Source organism: Pristis pectinata, chromosome 7, assembly GCF_009764475.1.
Source record: "Pristis pectinata isolate sPriPec2 chromosome 7, sPriPec2.1.pri, whole genome shotgun sequence".
Lineage (NCBI taxonomy): Eukaryota > Metazoa > Chordata > Chondrichthyes > Rhinopristiformes > Pristidae > Pristis > Pristis pectinata.
In genome coordinates, this window is record NC_067411.1 from 13,616,379 (window position 1) to 13,637,119 (window position 20,741).

Below are 20,741 nucleotides of genomic sequence, written 5' to 3' on the forward strand. Positions count from 1 at the left end.
GGGTGTTTCAAATATGGCTGGTTAATTAATTCCAATGTTCAGTTCATGAGTTAGCTTTAGTGTGACACATCTGATGGAGGAAATAAAGAGGAACATTGAAAATAGATTGCACAAAAAGTTTAATACAGGTTCCTTGATGCCTTCACTTTGTAAATGCCCCCTCCCTGATCCCACCCCACCATGGATTTTAAAAGTTGCACTGATTAATGTCAGGGATTAATAAATTTCCATTAATTGAAGCTGTTGAAGATCAGGCTTCTGAACCATGTATTTGCTCAGCCTGTGTCCCTCAGAGCCAGTTGTAATGTTGAAGTGACCTGGCCAGTGAACTTCCTGTGACGTTGCTTGTGGTAAGCTCCATTGAGTCAGAGTCACACAGCACAGAAACAGGTCCTTCAGCCCAACTCGTCCACGCCGACCAAGATGCCCATCTAAGCGAGTCCCATTTCCCCACGTTTGACACATATTCCTCATATTCATGCACCTGTCTAAATGTCTTTTAAATTTTGTTATTCTACCTACCTCAACCACTTCTCTGACACCTTCTGTGTGGAAAAACTTGCCCCTCAGCTTCCAATTAAATCTCTCACCTTAAACCTCTCCCCTCCAGTTCTTGATTCCCCAGCGCTGGGATAAAGGCTGTGTGCATTCACCCTGTCTATACTCTTCATGATTTTATACATCTCTTTAAGCTCACCCCTCAGTTTCCTCTGCTCTAAGGAGTGAAGCCCTCGCCTGGCCAACCTCTCCCTACAACCCCGTCCCTTGAGTCCTGGCAACATCCTTGTAAAAGGACAAAATGTTAATTTATCCCTGTAATTTTTGCACAGAAGTTAAGAGCAGCAGTTGAATGGAAAAGGAAAGGGTTTGGAATGGATTTCCTTTGAGATATTAAGAATTTTAGAATGATAAAGGAGCTACATTTCCTCAGGTATTCTTTTGACGTGCTGCTGCCATAAGTTTGGTGGAAAAGCCAAGGAAGCAGGAAAATGTTGGAAATGTAGGGATCTCTCTGAAGTTATAGCTGTCCTCTCAAGAGGAATTCACTTCCAAGTTTCTTGTTGATTGGTATACTTAAACCAATCAGATTTAGCAGTAATCCGTGAGATCCTAGATTCCATATGCATAAAATGAATCTAGTTTTGCCTATCAATTAATCTTATCAATTAAGTAATTGCAGCCAGTTTTTTCTCCATCAATAATTGATTTGTCCAGTTGTGTGGACAAACTATGAGAAAAGCAAAACGTTGCAAGTGCTGGAAATCTGAAGTAAAAGTAGAAAATGTTGGAGATTCTCAGCAGGTTCAGAACATCTGTGGAAAGAGACAGAGTTAATGTTTGCAGACTAGTAAACTTTCATCAGAACTGATGCTGCCTGACCTGCTGAATGGTTCCAGCATTTCTGCTGTCATAAAAAAAAGAACCTGGATGTGGAGGGGAAAAGAAACAGGAAATTCTGGATATGCACAACATGTAATTTTGCATCTTTGATCATTGTTTCAAGCAGAGGCCCATTGCAACAGCCAGATTAAACTGAAAATATAAGCTGATCATTTTGTTTCTTTTCAAATCCTAGAACTGTATTTCTAATCTTTTTTCATTCAGATTTCCACTTTCTACATAAAGCCAATCACCTTTTAACAGCATTGAAATGTATTTTGTGATTCATGAGGTTTAACTGAGCTTCTGGGACTTTGTCTAAGTTTAGTGTTTGTTGTAAGCTTTCAGCACAGTGTATTTCCTCCACAGCACTGTTAGGATCTGGGACTATACACAGGATGCCTGCATCAATATCCTAAGTGGACATAAAGCACCGGTGAGAGGTCTGCTGTGGAACACAGAAATCCCATACCTTCTGATATCGGGCAGCTGGGACTACACTATCCGTGTCTGGGACACAAGGGATGGAACCTGTCTGGACACTGTGTATGATCATGGTGCAGATGTTTATGGTAATTCAAGTTCAAGTTTATTGTCATGGGCATACATACCCAGGGTATAAATGCCGTGAAAATTAGCTTTTTGCAGCAGCAGCACAGTACATTACAAACAGGACAAACATAAATTACATAAACTTAAATTAATATAACTTATACATAACCTATATGAAACAATAAACAAAAATAAACATAATGACACTAGTGCAAGTTGAGGGAAATATAGTCTGAGGTAGAATTAGGCTTTCTTGGGTCAGTTCAAGAACCTGATGGCAGTGGGGAAGAAGCTGTTGTTAAACCTTGAGGTGTGGGTCTTCAGGCTCCTGTACCTCCTGCCTGATAGCAGTATTGAGAAGAGGACATGGCCCAAATGATGGGGGTCCTTAATGATGGATGTTGCCTTCCTGAGACATCGCCTCCCGTAGACGTTCTTGGTGGGGAGAGTTGTACCCATGATGGAACTGGCTGAGTCCACCAGTCTCTGTAACCTCTTGCGTTCCTGTGCATTGGAGTTTCTTTTTTTTTGATTTTTTTATTTGCAGCGTGGTAACAGGCCCTTCCGGCCCAATGAGTCCACGCCGCCCATTTTCTTTTTAAACCCAAATTAACCTACCCGTATGTCTTTGGAATGTGGGAGGAAGCCGGAACACCCGGGGGAAACCCACGCAGACATGGGAGAACGTACAAACTCCTTACAGACAGTGATGGGAATCGAACCCTGATCACTGGCACTGTAATAGCGTCGCACTAACCGCTACGCTACTGTGCCGTCTGTACCAGGCCATGATGTAACATGTCAGAATGCTTTCCACTGTACATCTGTAGAAGTTTGTCAGAGACTTTGATGACACATTGTGAGTTTTTAATTTATGTTATAGGCTTTACTGGCAAGGCTGCCATTTATTACCCATTCCCAAGTTGCCATTGAAATTTGTTTCAGCAACAAACCAACCATTTTGCAGGAGGTCTAGAATCACAGATAGACATAGTACAGATGGCAAACTTCCTTCCTCAAGGAAAGTAAGTGAATAAGATGTGGTTTTCCCATTAGATAGTTTCATGGTCGCCATTACTGTGACCAGATTTTTAATTACAGTTTTATTTGATCTGTTAAAGTTTCCTACATGCCTTGGTAGGACTTAAACTCATTTCTCCAGATCATTGTCCAAGATTCTGGAGAGCCAGTTCAGCAATGTCACTATTATGGCACTCCATGCTGTTTTGTTTTTTCACAGAAATGAGAGTAGCAATTTCTGCTTGGAAGTTTAAAGTCACATCTAACATTTAAATACCACCTGCTGTCACTCAATTCCAACATATGATATTCCCACACCAAATGTAAATGCAAACTAAACAGAAGTATCATAGAGTCATAGAGTTATACAGTACCAAAACAGGTCCTTCAGCCCAGCATGTCCATGTTGGCCAAGTTGCCTACCTGAGCTGGTCCTATTTGCCAGCATGTGGCCCATATCCCTCTAAACCTTTCCTATTCATTTACCTGTCAAAATGCCTTTTAAACATTGTAGGTGTACCCACCTCTACCACTTCCTCTGGCAGCTCGTGCCACAAACCCACCACCTTCTGTGCGCAAAGGTTGCCCCTCAGATCCCTTTTAAATCTTTCCCCTCTCACCTTAAACCTATGCCCTCTAGTTTTAGACTCCTCTACCCTGGAATAAAGAACTGTGACCATTCAACTTATCTATGCTCCTCATGATTTTATATACCTCTACAAGGTCACCCCTAAGCCTCCTAGACTCCAGGGGAAAAAAAAAACAGCCTATGCAGTCTCTCCTGATAACTCAAGTCTCAGTAACATCCTTGTGAATCTTTTCTCCACCCTTTCCAGCTTGATGGCATTGTTCATATAGCTAGGCGAGAACCGTACACAATAATCCAAGTGTGGTCTCACCAATGACTTGTACAGCTGTAACATGGTGTCCTAACTCTTGTTCTCAGTGCCCTGACTGATGAAGGCAAGCATGCCAAACATCTTCTGCACTGCCCTGTCTATCTGTGACACCACCTTCAGGGAACTATGTACTTAGAGCCCTAGGTTTCTCTGTTCAACACTCTCTAGGGCCCTGCCATTCACTGTGTAAGTCCTGCCTTGGTTTAACTTACCAAAATGCAATACTTTGCACTTGTCCAAGTTAAATTCCATCTGTCATTCCTTAGCCCACTCTCCCAGTTGATCTAGACCCTGTTATAATCTGAGATAACCTTCCTCACTGTCCACTATTCCACCAATTTTGGTGCCATCCGCAAACTTACAAACCGTGCCAACTACATTCTCATCCAAATTGTTAATATAGATGACGAATAACAGCATCAATCCCTGCAACACACCACTGATCACAAGCCTCCATTCTGAAAAGCAACCCTCCGTACCACCCTCTGACTCTGACCAGCAAGCTAATTTTGTACCATTTGGCTCGCTCACCCTGGATCCCATACGATCTAACCTTCCAGACCAGCCTATCATGTAGGACCTTGTCAAAGTTCTAGTGCAGACCTGATAAGGTCTGCCTTGCCAAGGGCATAATCAGTTGCAGAAGTTGTAATTCCTAACTTAAGGCATTCTCAGTTTTATGTTTTCTTAATGGAATGACAAGGAAAATTGGGATTGCATATCACATTGCTGATTTGACCTGCTGTTGAGCTTCGCTTTGAGACTGTAGACTTGTAGAATTTATCCCAAAAATGATTTGGATTCAATGCTGCCTATACAGCTAATTTCAGGAGTTTAGGTTTCATTCGTTCTGCCTTCAGTTATCATCAGACAAATTTGGTGTGGGTGGAGGGAAGGGAGGCACACTTGTTCCATTCCTTTTCTTGGCAATTGTGTGAGACTGAACAAGACCCATTGCACCCTTATCCATGTCATCAGTTGGGTCACCTACGTCCACTTTGTACCAAAGCCCAGCTCTGACTTGCCTCAGCTGACCCGCTGCTGAAGTGTTCTGGATTTGACTACTCTGGTGCTCTCCTCACCAGCCATTCTTGTTTTGCTGTCCAGAAACTTGAGGTCACCAAAAACTCTGATGCCTAACTTGCATTAGCTGCCATCACCTTTGTGTTAACTGACATGTGTTGTATCCTGCTGATCAATGGCTTCATTTTAAAATGATTCTCCCACTCACAACTTAAAGCTTGTCTCCATGACCTAGTTCTTTGATCATACAGTATGTCTTATGCTTTCTTACAACACAAAGGCCACTCATCCCTCAAGTCTATGCCAACTATTTGAGTGCTCCCATCAGTCCAATATCCCCCATTTATTTCTCTGTAACCTATTCTCCCTCACATGCCCATTAACATTCCTTCCCCCACACCCACCCCCCCCAAACCCCCATTGTCCTGCCACTCATCCACACTAGGAGTAATCTACAGTAGCCAGTTAACCTACTAGAACATCTTTGGGATGTGGGAGGAAACCAGAGAACTTAATAGAAACCCACACAGTCACAGGAACAATACGCCATCACAATATGTCCTAATACCCACTTAAGCAATCCTTAAAAATGCATTAATGGCAAATCTTAGGATGCCTTTGCAACACTAAAGATGTAAAATGTAAATGAAAATCATACTTTCATTTGAGGGGATAAATCATTTAGTAACCATTTGACCTTTCACCTTTCCCATCTTTAATATCATCTGAAATCGATGAGCCCTTGTAATGTACTTGCAAATTCCTGTCATCAAATGGTCTCTTTCTTGTAAAATTCCTTTGATATATTTTGCTGCTATTTTGTTCTGATCCTTCCACAATGAAATGTTTTTTTTTAATTCATTGCCACAGTTTGTTTGCAGAAGATATTGATTATGAATTAGCATAAAGATCTGGCTGTTTGTTTTTTGAATTGACTCAGTGAATCTAAAATTGTCAGGAGTCGATTAGAATTCTTCAGTCATAGAAATAATCCAATTGTACATTTGCTTAATGAAGGCAAATGGATTTAGCTGTTTGCAATCAAATTCTGGTAAATTATTAATAACAAGTATACATTCACATATCTGAAATGTTATGGAACAGAGTTTGTGGACTGTTTACTTTGAATGGGTTAAATGACAATATTTTGATCTCCTTTCTTTTCATTAATGATTCTGGCTATTATCTCCATGAAGACATTATCAACCCCTTAATAGCAACTGCTGGTATAAACTTAGAAACTGCTGTGCAGCAGGAGAGTTAGTGGGTGCAATGGAAGGTGAGCGAGTGTAAAGTGTTTAGTAAGAACTGGGAGTGCATTGGTAATTGGTACATTATTGTCATATGTACTGCGATACAGTGAAAAACTTTGTTTTGCATGCCACCTATACAGAACAGATAGTACAAAGGAAAAAGTAATAACAGAAAGCAGAATATGGTGTTACAGTTACAGAGAAAGTACAGTGCAGGTAGACAGTATGGTGCAAGGGCCACAAAGAGGTAGATTGAGAGATCAAGAGTTCATCTTTATCGTACAAAAGGTCCGTTCAAGAGTCTTAAAGCAGCGGGATCGAAGCTGTCCTTGAGCCTGGTGGTGCGTGTTCTCAAGCTTTTGTGTCTTCTGCCCAATGGAATGGATTAGTTAGCACTCAAAGGCAAAAGGATGGGCAAGGGGTTGCCTCAGCCATCTATGCACTCCTCCCCCCCCCCACCCTCAGTCACACTCTCACCATAACGTGAGTGTAAGGCGTACATCCCGACAGAGGAGAGATGGAAATGAAGAGGCAACTTCACACCACTTGGGGTTAAAATGCCCTGATGAGTTTCTGCATTCTTGGGGAGGGGAGGAGGCAGTGTTCACCAGCGTAACCAAATCTCTGAGACAACAGGCCCATAAATCAGAGAGAAGGGAGACAGAAAAGACTGCAGATGCTGGAATCTGGAGCAACAATCAATCTGCTGGAGGAGCTCAGTGTGTCAAGCAGCATCTGTGGGGGGGGGGGGGCAAGGAATTGTTGATGTTTTGGGTCAAAACCCTGCAAAGGGCCCTCATCATAAGGGATGGTTAGGCCTGATGTGAGCCCCTGGGATTCATTTTCAATAATATTTTCTCTTCAGTGCATCCAATATTTTTAAATGAATGGTTTTACTTACCCACATGCCTCCCTCACCCCCTCCCATAGACTCATAGAGTCATACAGCACGGAAACAGGCCGTTCGGCCCAACTGGTCCATGCTGACTAAGGTGTCCATCTAAGCTAGTCCCATTTGCCTGCATTTGGCCCATATCCCTCTAAACCTTCCCTATCCATGTACCTGTCCAAATGTCTTTTAAATGTTGTACCTGCCTCAGCAACTTCCTCTGGCAGTTCAGTCCATTAACTGACCACCCTCTGGGTGAAAAAAGTTGCCCCTCAGGTTGCTATTAAATCTCTCCCCTCTCACCTTGAACCTTTGTACTCTGGTTCTTGATTTGCCAACCCTGGGATAATGACTCTGTGCATTCACCCTATCTATGCCCTTCATGATTTTATACATCTATATAAGATCACTCCTCATTCTCCTATGCTCCAATGAATAAAGCCAGCCCAACGCCTCTCTATAACTCAGTCATTCGAGTCCCAGCAACATTCTCGTAAATCTTTTCTGCACTCTTTCCAGCTCAATGGCATCTTTCCTACAGCACGGTAACCAAAACTGAACACAATATTCCAATTGTGGTTTCATTAATGTTTTCTACAACTGCAACATAACATCCCAACTTCTATACTCAATACCCTGACTATGAAGGCCAGCATGCCAAAAGCTGCCTTCGCCACCCTGTCTACCTGTGACAGCACTTTCAGGGAACCATGTACTTGTACTCCTTGGTCCCACTGTTCGACAACACTCCTCTCCCTCTCTGAACTAATTTGTTTTTTATTGGCTTTTTTGGGCTCATGCTGTGTGTGTGATGGGGTGGGGAACACAAGCAGGGCCCTCGCAAGTAATTAGGGGAGCCAACTGCATGTTATTGTTTATTGCAAGGGGAAATGAATACAGAGGTAGGAAAGTTATGCTTCACTTGTATCAGACAGGTGAGACCACCTCTTGAGTACGGTATTGGTCTCCTTATTTTCAGGAAGGATTTTAATCCATTGGAAGCAGTTCGTAAAAGTTTATTGGACTGGTAACCTAGAATTGGCAGTTTGCTTTATGAGGAAAGGTTGGACAGTCAAAGCTTGTACTGGTTGAGTTCAAAAGTGTGGCAGAGGATGTTTCCTTTTGTAAAGAATCTAGAAGCAGGGCTAACAATTTAACAATAATGGCTTGCCTATTAAGACAGAGATGAGGTAAAAAATTTCCCTCAAAGGGTCTTGAGTCTTTGGAACTCTCTTGCTCAAAGGATGGTGGAAACAGAGCCTTTGAATATTTTTAAGGCAGAGGTGGATAGATACTCGATAAGCAAGGGAGTGAAAAGTTACCACAAATCATGCGGAATTGAGGTTATAATTAGATCAGCCATGATCTAATGAATCGGTAGAGCAAGCTTGAGGGATGAATGGCCTACTCCTCCTCCTAATCCATATATTCATACAAATATTTTTATATATGAACAACTGGCTTATTCTCAGAGAACGAATGAATCAGACAGGAGGCACTCAGTATTAGTCTACTGGGGTTATATCTAACCACGAGCAGGTAGACTTCCACCTCTGTTCAGCTCCACTACAGACAATGGTTCAGGTCAGAAACAGTGTGGAGTCATGTTCATGATAGAAGCCTCCCGAACTGTGAGAATATCCTGGAACAAAATGACATAAATTAATCCCACACTTGCAACAAATCCTTGAAACATTCAGCAGATCAGGTAGCAAGTGTAGAAGGAGAAATAGAGTTAACATGTCAGCTTGAAGACTCTTCTGACCTGTTGAATGTTTCATAGAGTCGTACAGGATGGGAACAGGCCCTTCGACTCATCACATCCATGCCGACCTTCAAGAGCCCATTCACACTAATCCAACACTGCCAATAACATTTTATTCTCCTGACATTCTCGTGAGCTCCCCCTAGATTCTACCACTCAGCTACACATGAGGGGCAATTAACCTACCAGCCCACAGGTCTTTGGGATGTGGGAAGAAAATGGAGAAGCTGGGGGAAAGCCACGTGGTCACAGGCAGAACATGCAAACTCTACCGAGACAGCACTGGAGGTCGGGATTGAACACGGGTCACTGGAGGAAAGTAATCCATCATTCATTCTCTACGAATAAGTCAGCTGTTCATACATAAGAGCATGGAGCTGTACTAGCTGTGCCACTGTACCGCCATACTCCTGCATTTTCTGTTTGTTATTTTGTTTCCAATGTTTGCAGTTCTTTATTTTTTCAATCCCATACCTAATTTGTTTGTAACAGGATTCCTGCAGATAATAGTTTACAGCTCAGATACATGTTGCTCCATTGTTATGTAACTTCATAATTAGCTTATAATTCTTACCTTGCCTATTTGAATTTGTGCTGGAAATAACATGAACCTAATTCCCTCACCTAGGCCTGACCTGTCATCCCAACAGGCCCTTCACCATGGCATCTTGTTCTCGAGACTCCACTGTGAGGCTGTGGTCGTTAACACCCCTAATTTCTCCTCTCCAAATAAACATTCTGGCTGAACAACAGTGGGAGGAGATAATTGGGAACACAGGTAGGTGTCTCATCTGATTACCAGCTTCCCAACAGGCCAACTCATTTTGGAATGTTGAGTATGGCATAAACTCAATGGTCCCAACTCTTCAATTTAGTGTCTCAAATAATTAAATGTACACAAATTGTTTCAATCTGACCACTGGTTTGGACAATGTGAATTACCTCTGAGCATGAGCAAACTGAGATTTAGTTAAGTCAAATTGGGATTAAGATGTAGATGGAGACTCAGCAAAGAAAGATGTAGTTGAGTTTCTGAATGGGCTAAAGTTGATAAGGAGGAAAAAGCTACCTACACTTAGAGTGGATAAGTCACCTGGTTCAGACAGAATGCATCCCAGGTTATCATTTGGAGGTCTACCTCATACCACATCAATTGCATTTCCCATATTGACTCTCTCTATTCCTTCATCAAACACACTGTCAGGTTAGTTAGACATAATGTTCCTTTAACAGATGCATACTGGTTATCTCTAATCAACCTACACTTGTCCGAGTGACTGCTAGTTTCTGATAATGGTTTCTAGAACTTTCCTCACCACTGCAAGTTGAAGGAGGCTTTGGCCAGAATCTAGAAATTCAGAGATGGTGTCAAGGGACTGAAATTTTCAACTGATATACCCTTGCATAAAAAAGAGCATGCAGGGGTAAACCCAGTACCTACAGGAACAGTCAGTTTAACCTCAATAATGGGGAAATGTTAAATGAGACAGCCTCTCATTCTTCTAAACCCCAATGAGAATAGGCCCAATCTTCTCAACCATTCTTCACAGGACAACCCCTTCATCCCAGGGACTGGCCGGCACCAGGTAGAGAATGGGAACAAACTGGGGGAAAGAGATGGATTCGCACCTGACACAGCTCACCCTTTTTCAGATCGAGCAATGGCATCGGGTGCACCTCCTCTGCTCTGCGGGAAAGTGTCCCGGGATATCAAACAGGAGCTGGATAAGCTTACGAGCAACGTGCGGATAAAGAAACTGAGGTGGTTCTCTGAATGCTTTTCAGTAAGTCTATGCATTGTGCAGCCACTCTGTGACAGGTGAAAAGATTTACTATTTGCAGTGTTTAGCCTCTTTTGTGCAGTTGTACGTTTGTATCACATACTAGAATCTGATCCATGTACTTGAATAATCCACCCACTAATATAAATTAACACAGCATGAAGACATTTTGCTCTCTTGCAAAGGATTGTCAATGCATCCACCTACTCTGTGTTCTATGTACTAAGTGTATCTCACACAAGTTTATTTAATGGGGAATTAATGACAGATCTATTCAACCATTGTGGTTAAAAATAGACCTGCTACTTCAATACTTTTGTTAGTATTTTGGAAATTTGCAAATACTTATGTTCTTTTACTCTGAAAGCTGAATTCACATTTACTAGAAAAGTCAAGAGGTAATGGGGTAGAAAGTTGTTCCTGTTATACATGTAAATTTGCACATTGAACTCTCCTTCTGAAATTAGATTCATTAAAATCAATGGAAGTGAATTTCAAATGCAATGTTCAATGAACAAATGTTACTACATTGTGCGCTTAGCATCTAAAGCAGGGATGGTTCTCTATTATGTGAAATCGTGCCCAAATATATGCAGTTGGTGATAATGGCAGTGGTCCACTTGATGGTCTTGTTAACATTTGTATCTTTGGTCTTTTAGTTGCTTGCAATTAATCTCTACTTTCTTTGGGATCTTTCATACTTAGATCAACAGGACCAAATTTGGAAATACTGACCACAAATGTGTTCTTTGTAGCCTCCAGGCGGCAGTAAGAACCTCTGGGACTTGGTGGCCGTGTTAACAGACCAGGATGACAGCCTACTTCCACAGAACTACTGTAAAGGAATAATGCACATGAAACATCTGGTCAGATTCAAAACGGTAAGTAATGTTTGCAAGGGGATTTATCATCCAATTTCAAATTAAGCTGGGGAGCTCAAATTAATAGAAAATATTTGTCCAGTATAAAACTTATCAAACAAACATGCTGTGATTCAAATTAAACCAATACCGGAAGAGACATTGGCCTGATGATAGAAGTAACAGGCAGTGTAAAATGCAGATATCCTTTTTTTCACTTCATGGTTCTAAATAGCACAAAGTATTTTCAGGTCACCCTTGAGAACAAGGATATTATTTCCCATTTTAGTCTTTCTGGAGCAAAAAAAACAAGACGCTGGAGGAACTCAGCAGGTCAGACAGCATCTATGGAGGGAAATGGACAGTCGATGTTTCAGGTCGAGACCCTTCATCTGGACTGAAGGATAGAGGGGAGATAGCCAGTATAAAGAGGTGAAGGGAAGGGGTGGAGCAAGAGATCTCAAAAGCTCCATCTTTCAGTCCAGATGAAGGGTCTTGACCCAAAATGTCGACTGTCTATTTCCCTCCATATATGCTTCCTGACCCGCTGAATTCATAGAACATAGAACACTACAGCACAGTACAGGCCCTTCGGCCCACAATGTTGTGCCCACATTTTATCCTGCTCTAAGATCTATCTAACCCTTACCTCCCACGTAGCCCTCCATTTTTCTATCATTCATGTGGCTATCTAAGAGTCTCTTAAATGTCCCTAATGTATCTGCCCCCACAACCTCTGCCGGCAGTGCATTCCACACACCCACCACTCTCTGTGTAAAAAAAACTTACCCCTGACGTCCCCCTTATACCTTCCTCCAATCACTTTAAAATTATGTCCCACCGTGGTAACCATTGTCGCCCTGGGAAAAAGTCTCTGACTGTCCACTCGATCTATGCCTTTTATCATCTTGTACACCTCTATCAAGTCACCTCTCATCCTCCTTCTCTCCAAAGAGAAAAGCCCTCGCTCACTCAACCTCCTCCAGCATCTTGATTTTTTTTTGCTTTAGATTGCAGCATCTGCAGCCTCCTTTGTCTCTATTTAGTCTTTCTAGACTCTGACTTCACTATTGGTCGGCTCAGACTCACTGCTGTGATGTTATTAGCTTCCATGTACTTTCCAGAGAATGAGTCAAGGTCTGCCAAAGAATAAGCGTGTTAGTCCCACCACTCAGCTCCTTCCCCACTTTACTGCAATCTTCTCCTTCACATATTTTTATCCAATTTCTTTTTGAAAATCACTATTGAATCTGCATCCATTGGCAGTAATACACAAAGCTGTAACAAGGGTCTTTTGTTGAAGGCACCTTTCAAATGCTAATATATATATATTGATCTATGTTAAGGTAAACCTACAAAACTTCTTGTGGTTGAAATAAATAAAGCTGAAAATTACTGAGCTAATCGTGTCAGGAATAGGTAATATGGTCCCTCTAGCCTGCTGTAACATTCAGTAAGGATATGGGCGACCCCACCTCAAGCCCATTTTCCCACACAATCCCCATTTGTCCTGATTATCCCTGTGTGATTGTCCCTGCTGCTCCCAGACTTGAACGCACTCACCGACTGAGCAGCTACAGCCCTCTCGGGGATAGAATGCCAAAGATTTGCACTCATCTACCTGAAGACTTTTTTCCCCTTTTCCTTGGCTTAATGTCGAACCCCTTATCCAGAGACTGTACTCCACCCCCCCCCCCCGTCCCTTGTTCTAAAAACTTCAAACGAGAAAACAGCATGCAGAAGTTATTAGTGAACAAAGCCTTAAAATGTTCGAGAGACATTACTTTGTCCAATCTCTTGTGGCTGTGTGAATCATTTTCAGCTCCAGTAAAAAGGAGAGATTGCAGAACCTTCACTTAAGCATTAAGATAAGCATTAATTCCTACTCACTGTCTACTTGTAAGACAAAATCAGTTTTTAACTTTCTTGACAGAAGTATACCTTGCTTTTATAAAATGTGGGTTTACATGGTACCCAAACATGTTTCCCTTAATCTAGTGAACTAAAGTGCATTAACCCTTAATCAAGCTGTGATAGAACCCTGTCATTGAACTGATATTTCCTCCAGCCCTGCCACAGTATAAGTCTGAGGGTGCTCAAGGAGTGGCGTGGATCTTCAATGCATGCCGCAGCTGTTGACTTATCTGGGGGGTGTTTGTGGAGACTTGACCTTGAGTGACGATGAGCTTAAGCAAGGTCATTATTTAGAATCAATTTGATATAGGGGAAATTTATAGTAGTTGTTAAATTAGTAAAATGGTATTTCTTATAAAACAATCATGGTTTCTTATATTTAAGTTTGCTCTTGCCTGTCAATTCTATGCTAGTTATTGACTGTCATGCATGAATTAGAGCTATAGGGTAATACAGCATGGATACTGGCCCTTCAGCCCATCAAGTTAATCCCAACCATCAAGCATCCCTTTGTACTAATACGGCATAAGCCACTGCTTTCCCATCAACTTCCCTGCCTTTTCAGATTCCACCACTCACCTACACACGGGGCAATTTTGCAGTGTCCAATTAATTTACCAACATGCAAATTTTTGGGACGTGGGAGCACCTGAGGGAAATCCACACAGTCACAGGGCGAATGTGCAAAGTCCGCACAGACACCACCAGAGGCCAGAATTGAACTCGGGTCACTGGAGCTACGAGGCAACGGCTTTAATAGCTGCATCACTGTGTGTTGGGCTAATTGTTTAAAGGTGTATTTCTTTTGCTCAGTCTAAAGCTCAGGAGTTAACGACTGTAAAGATGTCGAAGTTCGGAGGTGGAATTGGTGCACCAAGCAAGGAAGAAAGGCTGAAGGAGGCAGCTGAGATCCACCTGCGACTGGGTCAGATCCAGAGATACTGTGAACTAATGGTGGAGCTTGGAGAGGTGAGGTACCTGAAACATAGGGTAGAAATTCTGTCCTCTGTTGTATGTGCTTAATGTGCTGAGCTCAGCTCATGGATTTCCATTCCAAGCAAATGGTTCTTAATTTTGGAAGCACACTCTATTAGAAGGTTTGTTTAGCAAGATTGAGTTTCTAATTCCATACTTTTCTCTAGGATTTAGTTTGATCCCCAGCAGAACCTCAATGGGCAATTGGCAAAACCTCGTGAAAATCATAAAGTGACCGATTTTGCCACTTTTCCAGGGATTCTGCTGAAATTTGCCTCCACAGATGCTGCTTGACCCAGTGAGTTCTTCCAACATTCTGTATTTTGTGGTGAGTCTGAGGTCCCATGGGAATAAGTTACACGTGCTTTGATGATGTCTTTCCATGCCATGCATGGGTGTTTATGGAAATGGCATCTGTCAACAGAGTAGTTTCTTCCATATCCATGGTGTTTTCTAGTAGTAGCTCTTAAGAAGATCATTCTAACCTAACTCACCAAAGGGGAAACCCATGAGATCATGTACGACACTAGTTACTACACCTGAGGCATTAATCCCCACTGATAATTTAGTGAAGATTATTTGTTTCTGACTAACACACCAGATTATATTCTGGAAAGCAAATGAAAAACCCTTTGAAATTTATGATCTATTATGTACCAAATGTATTCTGTTTATTTTTTTATTTTTTACAGCGTGGTAACAGGCCCTTCCAGCCCAATGAGTCCACGCCACCCATTTTAAACCCAAATTAGCCTACCTGTACGTCTTCACTTAATACTTTGTTGCTGGGTCTGAATCTTGGAACGCCTTACCCTACAGCATTGTGGGAGCACATTCAATGGAAAGACTGCAGCAGTTCAAGAAGGTGGCTCGCTTCTGCCTCCTTAAGGGCAGCTGAGGATGGACAATAAATGCTAACATGAAGGCAACACACACACTTCATAAATAACATTCTATTCTCTTTTAAACTCCTTGTCAGAGAAAGTCATTGAGTAATTGTAACTGGAATTACTTGCCATGTTTCCCTTCTTCATGTATTTCTCTTTTTCTTTCACACCAAAGCATCACCGTCATGTGATAGACGATCCCTAAATTATATTCTCCAGAAGGTCTCCATCAAGATTTCCAGAGTGTCGTAGGTAGAGAGTAAATCAATGGGGCTACCTGTATCCTCAGGGAACGCCTATTTTTCATCCGTGAAGTCTGGGGAAGACAGCCATATTGAATAGAAATAGCGCAGCCTCAAGCATCTGATGGGCTTTAGGTCAGTGGCCCAAGGAAATCTGGAAGCAAGTTGAGGAAGTCCCTATAGTATTAGAGAGGAAGGATTTTCTCTTGGCCTGGAACCATTTCCAATGACAGAAGAGTCAGTAACCAGAGGGCACTGATTCAAGTCAAAAGAAACGGTACTTACTTGAGAAGATTATTTTTATTACACAATGAACACTGAGTTAGAATGCACTGAAAGAGTGGCAGAAGTTATTTTCAAAAAGAAATTGCATCAGTAATTGAAGGAGTTGGAACTGGGTGAAATGCAGAGAAAGAGCAGGGGACAGGGACAAATTGGATAATTATTTCAAAGTTGGGCCAAATGGGCCTTCATTTGATTTGTATCCTTTCTCTGATTCTGTGACCTCACTGACTGGTCTCTCACCAAAACAGCGTGTTAATGCTGGGTTCAGTGAATGCAAGAACAACTTGAAAATCAAAAGAATATTCCAAGCACTGGAAATCTGCCGCGCATTTCCTCCAGCTCTGACCTGCAATTCTTACATATCCCTTTATTTGTTTTCTCTTCTGTTTATCAGGTGGCTTCATCACCATGACAACCCTGGTCTCACCCTATCAGATATACTCCTTGTCTGATCCATCTCTACCCCATCCTCTCTGTAACTTAAAACTAACTTCTTTTCTCCCCTTCTCGGTTCTGACGAAGAGTCTTTGACCTGAAATGGTAATTCTGTTTCTCTCCCCTCAGATGCTGCCTGACCTCCTGAATGTTTCCAGCATTGCCTTTTGTTTTTACAGAGGAAGCTTGGCATGTATGATGCCATGCACTTTCCATGTGTCCAACGATAGAGATGGAGCAGGGATACAATCAGCCCTGTTATTTATTACATCCGGAAATACCTATGACTTCTCCCCACTGCCCCTCGCCCATTACTCTCCCCAAGGTTAATGATTACATTTCCACAATAGTACGGCGCAGTAATGCAGCTGCTGCTTCACATCTCCAGAGACTTGGGTTTGATACTGATCTCAAGTGCTCTCTGTGTGGAGCTTTCATGTTCTCCCTGTGACCACATGAGTTTTCTCTGGGAGCTCCCAGTTTCCTCCCACATCACAAAAACATGTGGCTTGGTAGCTTCATTAGCCATTGTAAATTGCCCCTAGTGTGTTGGTGAGTGGCAGAATTTAGTGTGGGTGAGGGGGTTAATGGGAATGTGGGGAGAATAAAATGATTTAGCTGGGATTAGTATAAAATGGGTGGTTGATGGTTGACGTGGACTTGCTCGGGCAAAGAAACTGTTTCTCTCTGACTCTAGTATCTCGTTGCCGTTACAAAAGTGACCTGTGGCAGGCAATGGCAGATTCAAGCAGCGAAATAATAACGTGCCTTTTCAAAACAGATTCTGAAAAGGTTTTGCAGCCAGATGCAGTGAAGGAAGTACAATATCACCATGACAACACCTGAATCTAGTACCTCATCTTCCCCTGACAAAGTAATCAAACTCGAATTAAGTGTCAGTGCACAAAGACTGCTGTGCAATATATTAAGACAATGCAGAAGCTAGGAGAACATCTCAGTGAGATAATCTTCCCTGTGTTTCAGTGGGATAAGGCTCTGTCAGTTGCACCCGGCGTGTCAATGAAATACTGGAAGAAACTGATGCAAAGGTGAGATGTATTTAGCATAATAATTTGGAATATGCACAAACAGTTGACTCACATATCTGTTCTCTTGCTGTCTTGGCCAACTTTTCTCCTTCATTCAAAACATTTGTAACTGTACTTTGGCTTATTCTATAGGGCACTCTCAGTGCAGAAGAGATGTCATATTTGCTGATATAACAACCGCCATCCTGGATCACAAGCTGTTTGTCATTCGAAGGGCCTATTCTATGAGACCTTCGACACCATATAAATGCAAAGGTTGCTACAAACAACATGTTTATAGTACTGAACATGCTGCCAGGGGAGCTGGTGGAAGCAGACACGATAGCAACACTTAGGAGGCATTTAGACAAACACATGAACAGGCAGGGAATGGAGGGATATGGATAATGTGCAGGCAGGTGGGATTAGTTTTGTTTGGCATCATGGACAGCACAGACATAGTGGGCCAGAGGATTGGCCCTGTTCTGTGCTGTTCTGTATTCTTAAAGCAAATAACGTAGTGATTGTACCAGAGAAGGTGAAGAGGTGATTTATGGGATGTTGCCAGGACTGGAAAGTTTTAACTGAGGAAAAGTTGAGTACGCTGGGGTTGTTCTCTTGCTACAAAGGAGACGGGGGGGGGGCAATTTAAATGAGATGTATAAAATTATTAGGTGAAGAAATAGGAATGACCGTTTTTCCTTCACAGAGGGGTCAAAAATCACAGGGCATACATTTGTGGGAGGCACAGTTAATTGAGCTGCTTCCTCAGAGCTCCAGAGGTCCAAGTTCAGTCCTGTCTGTGTGGAGTTTGCACGTTCTCTCTTTAAACATGTGGGTTCCCCCTCCCTCGAGTGATCAGCTTTCCTCCCACATTCTAAAAATGTTCAAGTTGACCGGTTACTTGGCCACTGTAAATTGCCCCCAGTGTGCAGGTGTCTAGTGGAATGTGGGGGAGTTGATGAGAATGCAGGGAGAATAAAATGGGAGTAGTGTGGAATTCGTGTAGGACTGGTTCCTTGATGGTTGCTCCACTCAGTAAGCTGAAGGCCCTGTTTCCATGTTGTACGGCTCTCTCTCTCTCCCTTTCTCTCTCACTCTCTCTCTCTCCCTCTCCCTCTCCCTCTCCCTCTCTCTCTCTCTCTCTCTCTCTCTCTCTCTGTCATTCTGGTAAGGTACTTACCAATTTAAGGTAATTGGTAAAGAAGTTAGAAGGGACTTTAAGAAATTATTTTTCACCCAGAAGTGGTAGGGGTCTGGAACACACTGCCTGAAAGGCAGAAACCCTCGTCACATTTCAACAGTACATGGATGTGTACTGGAAGATCTGTTAGCAGTAGGGCTATGGACCTGGCGCTGGAAGGCAGGATTAGAGTGAGCAGCGTGCGAACAATGGGCCGAATGGTCTCATTTTGTGGAAAGAATTTTCAATGCCTTCTGTCATACACCTTGTGAAATCATTGCTGCTTAAAGATAGATGGATTTTGCAATACAGTGTTGGAAGTTTGTACTTGCAAGTAAAAACTCTCAAATCCACTGACGTAGAATTCATTATTGATCTGCAAATGCAAAACCTGGTTGCAGTGGTAGTGTCTGATCAATATTTATGTTGCTTGATGCCTGGTGTGACCACTTTCTGATGTATAAACCTGATGGATACAAAGAATCATCTCTGTCTCAAATGGGAAACCCCTCATGGTGATCCCTCGAGCTAGATTCTAGTACAATAGGAAACACCCTCTCTTTATCCACTGTGTCAAGACGCCTCAGGATTTTGTATGTGTTAGTCAAGTCACCTTACACTCTTCTAAACTCCACGGGTACACGCCTAGCCTGTCCAACTTTTCTTCATAAGACAACCTGCCTATTGCAATTTTTGGTCTGGTAACCCTTTGTTGAACTGCTTCTAAACTCTTCGGATAATATATTGACCACTGGTTGAATCACCTGTGCACAGTTGATTCCATTGAATTCAGAACCAAATTTGTGGGTTAACACCTGGGGACCGACGCTGTCAGACGCACTTAGTACCAGCAAGTGGTAAGAAATTTCTCTGCCACAATTCTTTTTATAGATTTCTAGATTTCTTTTTATAGATTTTATAGAAAACAAATTTATTCTTCAATGATTTTTTTTAATTCCCAGGATGTGGGTATTGCTGATGGGGGCAATATTTATTGCACACCTCTTAATACCCTAAAGCAAGGCTTGTTAGGCATCCTCAGAAGGCAGTCAAAAGGCCACCAAAACCACAACCTAATAATCTTCTCAGGACGTTCCAACACACCTTACGACCATATTGCATGGGAAGACAAGGCAGGAATATTGTGCACAGGAAGGTCTCTAAACCAACATGTGAAATGAATGATCAAATGCTGTATTTTTGAATGTGAAAACACATTTCAAGCCACATTATCTCACAACCAAGATGTTTGTCTTAAAAGTCTAGTGAAATATTTAATAAGATTTAAAAGATGGAATAAACAAAGAGCAGATCATGCAGAGGGTTTCAGAAGGAGGGGTCGGACCCTTGATGAATCCCACTTCATTGGGGCTCTGATCTCTGCTGTGGAGTGGGCATATGTGTCTTCCTTGGCACAACTTCAAGCTTGTTAACCCACTCTTCAATGGGGGAAATAGCTGCGTCCTTTTATTCGGTCACCCTGCCCACCTTGCTTTTCCCAGGATACCAATTTAGTGGAGAAGATACAGGATACAGAGGAAATATATCATCAAGGATACAAAAATAGAATAGCTTTAACCACAAAACCTCCAGTTTGTCTGAACCATCGCAGTTCGTTTCCATTTTTTCAGGAGATCCGATCAGCTGATTCAGGAAGGAAATGATGAAGTCATCCCATATTGCATTGCAACTGGAGATGTGAAGAAACTGGTGACCTTTTTCACATCTCGAGGCCAACTCAAAGAAGCGCTATTGGTTGCTCAGGTAATCAGAATGACTGATTGTTTGTCCAATTATTTATGTGGGTTATCCTCAGCAAGGAAGCCATGTTCAAAAACTTCAAGGCTGTTAAATGCAGAATCTTCGACACTGGCTTCCCCAGAAATGCTTCTCCTCACTGGGCTGTTGGAAGTAGTCCAATAGTTTCTCATTCTTTCCAGACCTGAACAAATTTGAACATATCATTAAGGATTGATCCTTTTCACGGTCCTTTTTAATGCTATCAAATCCAATTGCATGCATGATATAAATGTTCACTCTGTTTACCACTGAAGTGCCATGACTGCAGTGTGTACCATCTACATAGTGTACTGCAGTTACTTGCTTTAGCTCCTCCAACAACATCCTCCACCACTTCAAAGGAAACAGACACCAGGCACATGGGAACATCACGACCTGTAGGTTCCCGTCCAGTTGCTGGGTCACATTCCTGGAAGACCCTCCTCAATAGCAGTGTGGGAGTATCATCACCAGAAGGACTGCAGCTCACCATCACCTTCCCATGGGAATGAGAGATGGGCCACAAATACAGACCCTGCCAGAGACAAACATGTTCTGTGCAGTGAAGTTAAGTAACTCCATACTCTGAGC

The 20,741-nt window shown here is 42.3% G+C and overlaps 1 protein-coding gene across 6 annotated transcripts in view; it reads left to right on the top strand.

Annotated features, from left to right (window-relative positions):
• The window catches only part of wdr17 (WD repeat domain 17), a 118,588-nt gene that overhangs the window by 55,568 nt on the left and 42,279 nt on the right, over positions 1-20,741 (top strand). For all 6 annotated transcript variants that reach the window (XR_007956654.1, XM_052020198.1, XM_052020200.1 and 3 more), the window contains 7 exons: positions 1,750-1,952; positions 9,410-9,559; positions 10,435-10,565; positions 11,318-11,443; positions 14,150-14,305; positions 17,145-17,209; positions 20,003-20,135. Coding sequence is in view for 5 of the 6 variants with exons in the window: in XM_052020198.1 (XP_051876158.1) it covers positions 1,750-1,952; positions 9,410-9,559; positions 10,435-10,565; positions 11,318-11,443; positions 14,150-14,305; positions 17,145-17,209; positions 20,003-20,135 (964 nt within the window). In the remaining variant the exon portion in view is untranslated. The remainder of the gene's footprint in view (positions 1-1,749; positions 1,953-9,409; positions 9,560-10,434; positions 10,566-11,317; positions 11,444-14,149; positions 14,306-17,144; positions 17,210-20,002; positions 20,136-20,741) is intronic.